At 45.8% G+C, this 12,123-nt stretch overlaps 1 protein-coding gene across 1 annotated transcript in view; it reads right to left on the reverse strand.

Moving 5' to 3' along the window:
* Positions 1–4,379, reverse strand: part of LOC132775521 (oxidized low-density lipoprotein receptor 1-like) — a 28,102-nt gene extending 23,723 nt beyond the window's left edge. The window contains exons 1-2 of the mRNA XM_067468349.1: positions 4,288–4,379; positions 155–227 (exon numbers count right to left, since the gene is read on the reverse strand). Of these exons, the coding sequence (XP_067324450.1) occupies positions 155–188 (34 nt within the window). The 5' untranslated portion in view covers positions 189–227; positions 4,288–4,379. The remainder of the gene's footprint in view (positions 1–154; positions 228–4,287) is intronic.
* Between the last annotated feature and the right edge of the window lie 7,744 nt (positions 4,380–12,123).

The following is a 12,123-nucleotide window of genomic DNA, read 5'->3' on the forward strand; positions in this document are numbered from 1 at the left end:
CTTTCTTCCAAAGAAATGGTTCTTCCATCCCCAAATTTCTGGTATTGCAATGAATTAAAACCTCACTTGAATATCCAGAAATACTGTTTTGGACTCCAAAGAGCAAAGACAACTATAATCCTGCAAAGATAACACATAGGTAGAAGGAACAAACCTTCCTTGGCCGCTGGAGCTTTTTTGGGTGCCATTTTTGTTTCTTCGCTGTTAGTAATGTTTCATGGTGTTATCTGTTTGCAAAATGAAGGCAAGAGAATATTGTCAGAGAGCTATCTCCAGATTGAGGCTAACATGGAACTAAAGCATGTTCTGTGTTGAATGTTTGAGCCAAGAGTAAGAGCAGTGGTGGTGTTACAGGGCGGGGGCTCTTTTCCATGGATAATCGTTGAGCATGAAATATGGGATTAGTCGCAAATAAGGAGACTTTGTATGTTCGTTGGTCAAGAAATAATCATTTAGAGTTCAAAGGCTTCATAAAACACTCTACTTCTGGAAGCGTCTGGAAGTTGAAGTCCAAAATACCTGAAGGACCAGAACTCCATGCCACCATTTCTGTCCTATGGATGAAAAGGGCACCGGTTAAATGCTATTCTTGACCATTGACCATTGCCTTAGCCCAAAGGTCTCTGGTTGCTTCCTGGGGATCACAACCAGACACAGTGAAGACATCTGCCCTTGCGCTATGCTACTCTGCTGCTGAGTATGCATGCCCAGTGTGGAACACATCTCACCACACTAAAACAGTGGATGTGGCTCTTAATGAGACATGCCGCATTATCACAGGGTGTCTGCGCCCCACACCACTGGAGAAATTACACTGCCTATGCCGGTATTGCACCACCTGACATCCACCGGGAAGTAGCAGCCAATAGTGAAAGGACCAAGGCAGAGACATCTCCAGCTCGTCCCCTGTTTGGGTATCAGCCAGCATGTCAACGACTTAAATCAAGACATAGATTAGATCTACAGAGACACTCGCTGGAACACCCCAGCAAGCGAGAGTCCAAAAGTGGCAAGCCCAAACCCAGCACCTCAATTCATGGGTGATACCAGATGAGAGACTCCCCCCTGGGCACTCAGAAGACTGGGCGACTTGGAAGGCGTTGAACAGACTGCGCTCTGGCACCACGAGATGCAGAGCCAATCTTAAGAAATGGGGCTACAGGGTGGAATCCTCGGCATGCGAGTGTGGAGAGGAGCAAACTACTGACCACCTGCTGCAATGCACCCTGAGCCCTGCCACATGCACAATGGAGGACCTTCTTGCGGCAACACTAGAGGCACTCCAAGGGGCCAGATACTGGTCAAAGGACATTTAACCAAATACCAAATTTGCAAAATCTGTGTGTTTTCTGTTCCTTTTTCTTTTTAATCTCTGTGTTTGTTTTGCTCTGTTAGAATTGTAATACAATGGTTGCTGATGACACGATAAATAAATAGCCCAAAGGTTCCCAATGTTTGGTCCTCCAGATGTCTTGTACTTCAGCTCCCAGAATTCCTGACTCTTGGTCCATTCGGCTTGGACTTCTGGGAGTTGAAGTCTCAAACAGCTGGAGGACCAACAATTGGGCACCACTGCTTTGGACGAAGAGGGCTAACTGAGAAGGTGAAGAGGGTTTGGTCCTCTGGGTGTCTTGGACTTTGTTGTACTCCAGACCAGGAGAAGCCCTCTGACTTTAAATACCACAGAATTTAGTAGAAATGCAATCTGTTTATTGAAGATAATTAAAAAGCAGTAATAGTAAAAAGCACTGTAAAGGAATAGGTAAATCCAATTAAGTAGGAAGATAAGCCAGAACAAATAGTCCAGGAAATTAGTCCATCAAAGTTCATGAAAAACACCATGGAAGAATGGTTGGGAAAAATCAGAGAAATAAGAGAAATGGATGAACTAACTTTTTCTTGAAGAAAAATACCGGGAAACCGATAAAGAGGACGGATTGGGCCCTCTTTTGTGAGTACGAGGAAAAAAAGAAGAGAATAAGAGGAAATGGGTTTTTTTTTGGGGGGGGGGGTGGAACAATTGGATAACAAATGAGACTTAAAACTTGAAGTTGAGATGGAAGTCAATCTTTTTTTTAGATGCAAAGGTTTTTTTTGGGGGGGGAGGGAACTTTTGGCGGGGTGTAGGTGGTAATCTTTTCTCTTTCCTTATTTCCTACTTTCCTATCTTCTTTTAAATATTCCCCCTCTTTCGATGTAATTTTATAGTATTATAATAAAAAGCATTCCAAAAAAAATTCATGAAAAACAAAGGCAGAAACTTCTATAGTAAAATCCAAAAATTGGGAACATGAATCCAAAGGCACTTAACACATGAATCTTTCCAAAGCAAAGCTTCCAAGGAACAGGAACAAGGTCTTGACTTGATTCCAAATGATGCTTCATCTGACTACAGATTCTGTAGTTGGGATTTTTATCTCCTCATTACGCTATATCCCAAGCGGCCAGAAATGGGTTTTGTTTTAGCCTTGAATCCCTTATCATTCTTTCTTTGAGCCTGGCAGAACGCCTGAGAGACTGATCAGCTTTTCTATTCTGGCTGTTAACTATCTATCTATTTGCTCATTAATTTCTGCAGCTGGGCCAGGTGCCGAGCTGTTCTCAGGCTCCAAATCATGGGAATTTAGGGAACACACCATCATCCCCACTCCCTTCAGGAATATTCTCATGAGAAAATACACTTTGAACAGGGATCTCCTGGTCATTCTCTGCCTCAATATCATTGGAAACACCATTACCTTCATGAACCTCATTGTTATCTGGGTTGTTGTGGTTTTTTCGGGCTATATGGCCATGTTCTAGAGGCATTTTCTCCTGGCGTTTCACCTGCATCTATGGCAGGCATCCTCAGAGGTAGTGAAGTCTGTTGGAACTAGGAAAAAGGGTTTATATGTGTGTGGAATGACCAGGGTGGGACAAAGGACTCCTGTCTGTTGGAGCTAGGTGTGAATGTTTCAACTGACTACCTTGACTAGCATTTGATGGCCTGGCAGTGCATGGAGCAATCTTTTGTTGAGAGGTAATTAGATGTCCTTGTTTGTTTCCTCTCTGTTGTTGTGCTGTTCTAATTTTAGAGTTTTTTTAAATATTGGTAGCCAGGTTTTGTTCATTGTCATGGTTTCCTCCTTTCTGTTGAAACTGCTGGACCACTCTCACAACCACAATGTCAGACTACACAGAGAAGCCATTGAAATCCACAAGCATGTGGACAATTTCAACAGAAAGGAGAAAACCATGAAAATGAACAAAATCTGGCTACCAGTATTAAAAAAAAACTCTAAAATTACAACAGCACAACAACAGAGAAGGATCAAACAAGGACATCTAATCTCCTCTCAACAAAGGTTTGCTCTAGGCACTGCCAAGCCATTATATGCTAATCAAGGTGGTCAGTTGAAACATTCACACCTAGATCCAGCAGACAAGAGTCCTTTGTCCCACCCTGGTCATTCCACAGATATTGTTGTTCATTCGTTCCGTCGTCTCTGACTCTTCGTGACCTCATGGACCAGCCCACGCCAGAGCTCCCTGTCGGCCATCACCACCCCCAGCTCCTTCAAGGTCAGTCCAGTCACTTCAAGGATGCCATCCATCCATCTTGCCCTTGGTCGGCCCCTCTTCCTTTTACCTTCCACTTTCCCCAGCATCATTCCCTTCTCTAGGCTTTGCTGTCTCCTCATGATGTGGCCAAAGGACTTCAACTTTGTCTCTAGTCTCCTTCCCTCCAGTGAGCAGCCGGGCTTTATTTCTTGGAGGATGGACTGGTTGGATCTTCTCGCAGTCCAAGGCACTCTCAAAACTTTCCTCTAACACCACAGCTCAAAAGCATCTCTCTTCCTTCGCTCAGCCTTTCCACAGATATATAAACCCTTTTTCCTAGTTCCAACAGACCTCACTACCTCTGAGGATGCTTGCCATAGATGCAGGCAAAATGTCAGGAGTGAATGCCTCTAGAACATGGCCATATAGCCCAAAAAAACCACAACAACCCAGTGTTTCCGGCCATGAAAGCCTTCTACAACTCATTGTTATCACTCCCCACATCCAAAGTACCCTGATCCTTAAACACAATCACAGGCTAAGCTCCAACAGACTTCAGCTCCCAGAATTCCTGACTCTTGATCCAGTTGGACTGGACTTCTGGGAGTTGAAGTCTCAAACAGCTGGAGGACCAACAGTTGGGCACCACTGCTTTGGATGCAGAAGGCTAACTCAGAAGGCGCAGAGGAGGAGCCATTCCCCCCATCAGCATTGCATTTCGTTAGGAAACCACAGACAGTGGGTCACCTTATCTTCTCCTCGGCCGTGTTTCTTCCTCCTGGTGTTTCCTCCTTCTGGAGCTTCCACATTCTTTCTTTGTGAGGTCGACTATTCCAGAACCCTTCTCATTCACCTTCTGCTTCTCTGTGATTGGATGTTGTTGGATCCAATCGGGATGCATCTCTTGCAGCCAGGTATTTAAAAAGGAGAGTTATGTGCAACTCCAAAGGTTGAACTTTGAACCATGAACTTCAAGTGGTGAGGCAGGTATTCTTTCACTGCCTGCCAAAAATGTCTTTTTCCTTGTGTCTTGGCTTTAAGCCAGTTCCTGGGGTTATTTGGGGGCACTCACCCAAAAATCCACATTGGATAAACTACAGCAGCCCCCGTTTCTTATAAAGTTTTAGTCTGCTCTTTAATAGACTTCATCTACAAAATCAATTACACGTTTTCTTACTTGTATTTCTTATTTAAATCTGTTGTTCTTAACCTATGGGACACAGACCACCAGTGGACGGCAAAGACGAAAATCTGGTCCACAAGTCTCCTTCCTCTTTATTTTATTTTGTTTTATTTCTGCTTTATTTCACACCACCTGCCACTCTTTCCTTGTCACTGAGTATGGCATATGTTCTATATCAGAAACCAGAGCTGATGTGGTCTATCCAATGCAATTTTCTGAATCAGCACCCCAAACTGAATCTAAAGTTGACCAAAACCTGATTCGTGACTCTTTTGGTACTAATTTTGGAGAGTGGTCCATGGTCAAGTGGTTCCTGGTCAAGTGGTCCTTGGTCCAAGTGGTCCTTGGTCAAAGTGGTCCCTGGTCAAGTGGGTCCTGGTCAAGTCGTCCTTAGTCAAAGTGGTCCCTGGTCAAAATGTTCTCTGGTCAAAGGGTTCCTGGTCAAAGTGGTTCCTGATCCAAGTGGTCCCTGGTCAAGTTGTCCTTAGTCAAAGTGGTCCCTGGTCAAAGTGGCCCCTGGTCAAAGTGGTCTCTGGTCAAAGTGGTCCCTGGTCAAAGTGGTCTCTGGTCAAGTTGTCCTTAGTCAAAGTGGCCCCTGTTCAAAGTGGTCCCTGGTCAAAGTGGTCTCTGGTCAAGGGGTCCCTGGTCAAAGTGGTCCCTGGTCAAGTTGTCCTTAGTCAAAGTGGCCCCTGGTCCAAGTGGTCCCTGGTCAAAGTGGTCTCTGGTCCAAGTGGTCCCTGGTCAAGTTGTCCTTAGTCAAAGTGGCCCCTGGTCCAAGTGGTCCCTGGTCCAAGTGGTCTCTGGTCCAAGTGGTCCCTGGTCAAGTTGTCCTTAGTCAAAGTGGTCCCTGTTCAAAGTGGTCCCTGGTCAAAATGTTCTCTGGTCAAAGGGTTCCTGGTCAAAGTGGTTCCTGATCCAAGTGGTCTCTGGTCAAGTTGTCCTTAGTCAAAGTGGTCCCTGGTCAAAGTGGTCCCTGGTCAAAGTGGTCTCTGGTCAAAGTGATCCCTGGTCAAAGTGGTCTCTGGTCAAGTTGTCCTTAGTCAAAGTGGCCCCTGGTCAAAGTGGTCCCTGGTCAAGTTGTCCTTAGTCAAAGTGGCCCCTGGTCCAAGTGGTCCCTGGTCAAAGTGGTCTCTGGTCCAAGTGGTCCCTGGTCAAGTTGTCCTTAGTCAAAGTGGCCCCTGGTCCAAGTGGTCCCTGGTCCAAGTGGTCTCTGGTCCAAGTGGTCCCTGGTCAAGTTGTCCTTAGTCAAAGTGGTCCCTGTTCAAAGTGGTCCCTGGTCAAAGTGGTCTCTGGTCAAGGGGTCCCTGGTCAAGTTGTCCTTAGTCAAAGTGGTCTCTGTTCAAAGTGGTCCCTGGTCAAAGTGGTCTCTGGTCAAGGGGTCCCTGGTCAAAGTGGTCCCTGGTCAAGTTGTCCTTAGTCAAAGTGGTCCCTGGTCAAAGTGGTCCCTGGTCAAAGTGGTTCCTGGTCAAAGTGGTCCCTGGTCAAGTTGTCCTTAGTTAAAGTGGTCCCTGGTCAAAGTGGTCCCTGGTCAAAGTGGTCACTGGCCAAGGGGTCCCTGGTCAAAGTGGTCCCTTGTCAAAGTGGTCCCTGGTCAAGTGGTCCCTGGTCAAAGTGGTCCCTGGTCAAATGGTACCTAGTCAAAGTGGTCCCTGGTCAAAGTGGTTCCTGGTCAAAGTGGTTCCTGGTCAAGTGGTCCCTGGTCAAAGTGGTCCCTGGTCAAAGTAGTCCCTGGTCAAAGTGGTCCCTGGTCAAGTGGTCCCTGGTCAAAGTGGTCCTTGGTCAAAGTGGTCCCTGGTCAAGTGTTCCCTGGTCAAGTGGTCCTTAGTCAAAGTGGCCCCTGGTCAAAATGTTCTCTGGTCAAGGGGTCCCTGGTCAAGTTGTCCTTAGTCAAAGTGGCCCCTGGTCAAAGTGGTCTCTGGTCAAGGGGTCCCTGGTCAAAGTGGTCCCTGGTCAAGTCGTCCTTAGTCAAAGTGGCCCCTGGTCCAAGTGGTACCTGGTCAAAGTGGTCTCTGGTCAAAGTGTTCTCTGGTCCAAGTGGTCCCTGGTCAAGTTGTCCTTAGTCAAAGTGGTCCCTGGTCAAAATGGTCCCTGGTCAAAGTGGTCCCTGGTCAAAGTGGTCCCTGGTCAAGTGGTCCCTGGTCAAAGTGGTCCCTGGTCAAAGGGTCCTTGGTCAAAGTGGTTCCTGGTCAAGTGTTCCCTGGTCAAGTGGTCCTTAGTCAAAGTTGCCCCTGGTCAAAATGTTCTTTGGTCAAGGGGTCCCTGGTCAAAGTGGTCCTTGGTCAAAGTGGTCCCTGGTCAAAGTGGTCTCTGATCAAAGTGGCCCCTAGTTCAAGTGGCCTCTGGTCCAAGTGACCCCTGGTCAAGTGGTCCGTGGTCAAAATGGTCCTTAGTCAAAGTGGTCCCTGGTCGAAGTGGCTCCTGGTCAAGTGGTCCCTGGTCAAAAAAATGTTGGGGAACCACTGATTTAAATTAACCACTTTTTGTGTATAACTATTGTGTAGTAGTGTATTTTACAACTATTCTTCTACTTCCTTTCCTATAATGCACAGTGGCATAAAAATATAAAAACGGTCAAATGTAAAAATCACTTTTGCTCTATTTTACTACATAATTACATGCAAAAAAATAGCTGTAAAAATAATGGTTTTTGTAGACTAGATTTATTTGATGTTGTCGAAGGCTTTCATGGCCGGAATCACTGGGTTTTTGTGAGTTTTCAGGGCTGTATGGCCATGTTCCAGAAGCATTCTCTTCTGACATTTCACCCACATCTATGGCAGGCATCCTCAGAGGTTGTGAGGTCTGTTGGAAACTAGGCAAGTGGGGTTTATATATCTGTGGAGTAATGTCCAGGGTGGGAAAAACTCTTGTCTGTTGGAGGCAAGTGTGAATGCTCCAATTGGCCACCTTGATTAGCATTGAGTGGCCTTGCAGCTTCAAATGTAAAGATCACAGAGGTGGCTGACCTGATTTCATGGGGAGGGAGTGTCACAGAGGAGGGGTGTGCTGGTACGGCTGTACCAGGAACTCCAATTTTATTTTCTTTCTGTTATCTGTTTGCAGTCATAGGGCAGACCTCCTGTCCATCATAATTAAGCTTTGGTACTGCCCCTTGTTCTGGGCTCTGGGAGGGAAAGGAGCCATTTTTTGGGCAGTCTCACACAACGTAGCTAAGCTATAGGACGTAGACCAGCTCGTCCTGTAGAAAAGCTTCCTTTCTCAAGGAACATCCAGGGGAATTTAACCATCCAGGGAAAAAGTAACATCCGGGGATACAGAAGCAGAAATTCCAGGAGAAAGGCCCCAAAAGCTCTGGCTGAGAGCTCACAGCCTCTCAGCCTCACAGCAACAGAGGGAAAACAGCCCTGAAGTTTCTAAGAATTCTCAAAGGGAGAACAGCATTACAGATCCACCAAACTCCAGCTGAAATATCTTCAAGCCTCGGCTGGTAGGTCTACTCGATACCCAGACGCATTTGGAATCGGTAGTAGGTCCCACACCGATGAGGCATAAATAGTAAACAGCCTGGGAGAGGTTAAAAAGGGTTTTTTTTTTCTTACAGAGAAAGTACAGTTAATCAAAGTCATGTACCAGCCCATTGAGGACTAGACTAAGAAAGCCTTGAAGTGTCGTTTGAACCATTGAAGATTTGTTGTTTGTTCCATAATAAAGACTTCATTTCATCATTAAAGACTCTAAAGACTATCACTTTAGAAAAATCCCTGAGAACCTCTCTTTGAGGCCCCCTGGCTTCCCGCTGGGCTTAAAGCATACGTCCTATAGAAAAGTACAGCTATTACAGGCCCAGCGCGCGACAGAACAAGGGGTCACCATTGAGAAGGCCCTATCTCTCATCCCCACCAGTCAAGCTTGCAAGGGTGGTGGGACAGAGAGCAATGCCTCCCCCAGTGATCTTAACCTCCAAGGTCGATCGTAGAGGGAGATATGTTTGGACAGGTAAGCTGGGCCGGAACCGTTTAGGGCAGTGGTTCTCAAGCTGTGGGTCCCCAGGTATTTTGGCCTACAACTCCCAAAAATCCCAGCCAGTTGAAGGCCAAAACATCTGGGGACCCACAGGTTGAGAACCACTGGTTTAGGGCTTTATAGGTTAAAGCCAGCACTTTGAATTGTGCTCCGTAGCAGACTGGCAACCCACTCCAGTGAGCAATCTGGCTGTTGCCTGTTGGACCATTTGAACCTTTTGAACAGTCTACAAAGGCAACCCCATGTAGAACACATTGTAGTAACCTATTCGGGATGTAACAAGAGCATGGACCACTGTGGCTAGTCCGACTTCCCATTTTCTCATTTTCACCCAAACAAGCCACCCTTTCACCTACCTGAAGCCCTTTGCCAACCTCCCACCTCTGTGGGTGTCTCGGTTCTCTCAAAGAGAGCCCCGATTGTGTTGTTAAAGTGTGAAGTATGGAACCCTGCACAGGCGGTCGGTCAATGGGACTGAAGCAACGTGCAGTCATTGAATTCTTGACAGCAGCAGGTGTCGCCTCAACATCTTTAAACTTACTCACCCAACGACGCACAATACTCACATCAACACAATTACCATAAACAGCTTGCATTCTCTGATGAATCCCCTTTGGGGTGACACCTTCTGCTGTCGAGAATTCAATGACTGCACGTTGCTTAAGTCGCATTGACCGACCATCTATGCAGGGTTCCATACTTTGCACTTTAACAACACAACTGTTCAATGCTAAGGCTTCCTGCCCAAATGGAACTGTAGAGGAGAGTCTACTGAACAAGCCAGTACCTGCTGCATGCCAGTACTCCCATCTGTTGAGAAGTTACGAAGGTGGAGGCATTACTTTTCATTCATCCCTCGTAAAAGGGAGAGGGGGGATTTGAACTTCTATTCTTCTCTATATTGGTTTACAAAACTTATTATACTCCTTTTACTACTGCTTGCTGTGTTCCCAGCAGTGGCGTCTTCTATCGACTCTCTTCTTTTTAAATCAATAGATTAACCTATCCTTCAACCAATCTGTAAAAGAAGTCCAGTCTGTTGTTTTTGTGTCTTCCATACGTCTTGGATACTAATGGTGTTAATTTGTCCATGCTAATAATATCTACCATTTTCTCTATCCAATCGTCTCGTGATGGCAAATGTTTTTGTCTCCATGCTCGGGCATAGACCAACCTTGCTGCCATCGTTGTGGATGTAGACCACTTTGTGTTTGTCATCTCTAGTAAAAAATACTCAGGGCGCAAAAGCAATTTCTCTTTTAAAATTTTTTGACAGTTTGTGGATTTCTTTCCAAAACCCTCTTGCTTTATCACACGACCACTGAAGGAACCAAAGTTGGAAAAAGCAGGAATACCCCCTCCCATTTGGGAAGGAGCAACACGTATTGTGTCTATTTATCTTTCGTAGTGCCTAATTTGGTAGAATGCAGAGGTGAGCTTAAGCCAATGAAAGTAGAAGATTTTATAATATGACTAAATATGGGAAACTTGACCTAGGCTAGAACTGTGACCTGAGATGTTTACAAGGAGATATAAAAACCCCTCTGGGACATGTTTTGTCTGCGGCCGTGTTCACTTCCTTAACAATCTTTTGGAGAATCTTGCCTGGTATTGATGTGAGGCTGACCGTGTTAGCGTGGAGCAGAGTATCGCAGAAGCACAGAATAATGGATTCTGGAGTCTCCCGGTAAAAGCAGGTTTCAGCTTTACATAAGCAGCTCATAAAATAAAACATACACCATTAGCGACAGACGTGAAGAACACAAAACGAAAGAGATAGGCACTAAAGCAAACTGCAGCTGGAAGAGAGGTTATCTCTGGCACTCCCTAATCTTACACACAGCAAAAACTCAGGGTCACATTGTCACAGCCTGTTATTTTCTCACTCCAGAAGCAACCAGAAGCGACAGTGGATGTGGCTCTTAATGATGGATGTGGCTCTTAATGAGACATGCTGCATTATCATGGGGTGTCTGCACCCTACACCACTGGAGAAATTGTTTAGCCGGTATTGCACCACCTGACATCCGCTGGGAAGTAGCAGCCAATAGTGAAAGGACCAAGGCAGCGACATCTCCAGCTCATTCCCTGTTTGGGTATCAGCCAGCACGTCAACGACTTAAATCTAGAAATAGTTTTCTAAGATCTACAGAGCCACTCGCTGGAACACCTCAGCAAGCAAGAGTCCAAAAGTGGCAGGCTCAAACCGAGAACCTCAACCAATGGCTGATACTAAATAAGAGACTCGCCCCTGGGCACACAGAGGACTGGGTGACTTGGAAGGCACTGAACAGACTGCGCTCTGGCACCACGAGATGCAGAGCCAACCTTCAGAAATGGGGCCACAAAGTGGAATCCTCAACATGCGAGTGTGGAGAAGAGCCAACCACTGACCACCTGCTGCAATGCAACCTGAGCCCTGCCACATGCACCATGGAGGACCTTCTTGCGGAAACCCCAGAGGCACTCCAAGTGGCCAGATACTAGTCAAAGGACATTTAATCAACTACCAAACTCACAAATTTTGTATTTTGCCTGTTTGTTTGTTTTGTTCTGTTAGAAATGTAATACAATTGACTGGTTGCCCTGAAACGACAAATAAATAAATAAATAAATAAATAAATAAATAAATAAATAAATTTATTCTTCTTCTTCTTCTTATTATTATTGTTATTATTACTCAATAGCAAACGTGAGGTCCAAGGTATGTCTTGGACCTCCACTTTGGCAGGAAGAACAAAATGCAAAGAGACAAAATGAGTGACAATGCCTGGCTTGAGAGCAGTACGTGTGAAAAAGATCTTGAAGTCCTTGTGGACAACAAGTTGAACATGAGCCAACAATGTAATGTGGTGGCAAAAAAAGCCAATGGGATTTTGGCCTGCATCAAGAGGAGCCTAGTGTCTAGATCTAAGGAAGTAATGCTACCCCTCTATTCTACTTTGGTCAGACCACACCTGGAATATTGTGTCCAATTCTGGGCAAAAAAAAATTGAAGAGAGATATTGACAAGCTGGAATGTGTCCAGAGGAGGGCGACTCAAATGATCAAGGGTCTGGAGAACAAGCCCTATGAGGAGCAGCTTAAGGAGCTGGGCATGTTTAGCCTGAAGAAGAGAAGGCTGAGAGGAGATATGATAGTAATGTATAAATATGTGAGAGGAAGGCACAGGGAGGAGGGAGAAAGCTTGTTTTCTGCTTCCCTGGAGACTAGGACGCAATGGAACAATGGCTTCAAACTACAAGAGGGGAGATTCCATCTGAATATGAGGAAGAACTTCCTGACTGTGAGAGCCGTTCAGCAGTGGAACTCTCTGCCCCGGAGTGTGGTGGAGGCTCCTTCTTTGGAAGCTTTTAAGCAGAGTCTGGATGGCCATTTGTCAGGGGTGATTTGAATGCAATATTCCTGCTTCTTGG

The sequence above is a fragment of the Anolis sagrei genome, chromosome 5 (genome assembly GCF_037176765.1).
Source record: "Anolis sagrei isolate rAnoSag1 chromosome 5, rAnoSag1.mat, whole genome shotgun sequence".
Lineage (NCBI taxonomy): Eukaryota > Metazoa > Chordata > Lepidosauria > Squamata > Dactyloidae > Anolis > Anolis sagrei.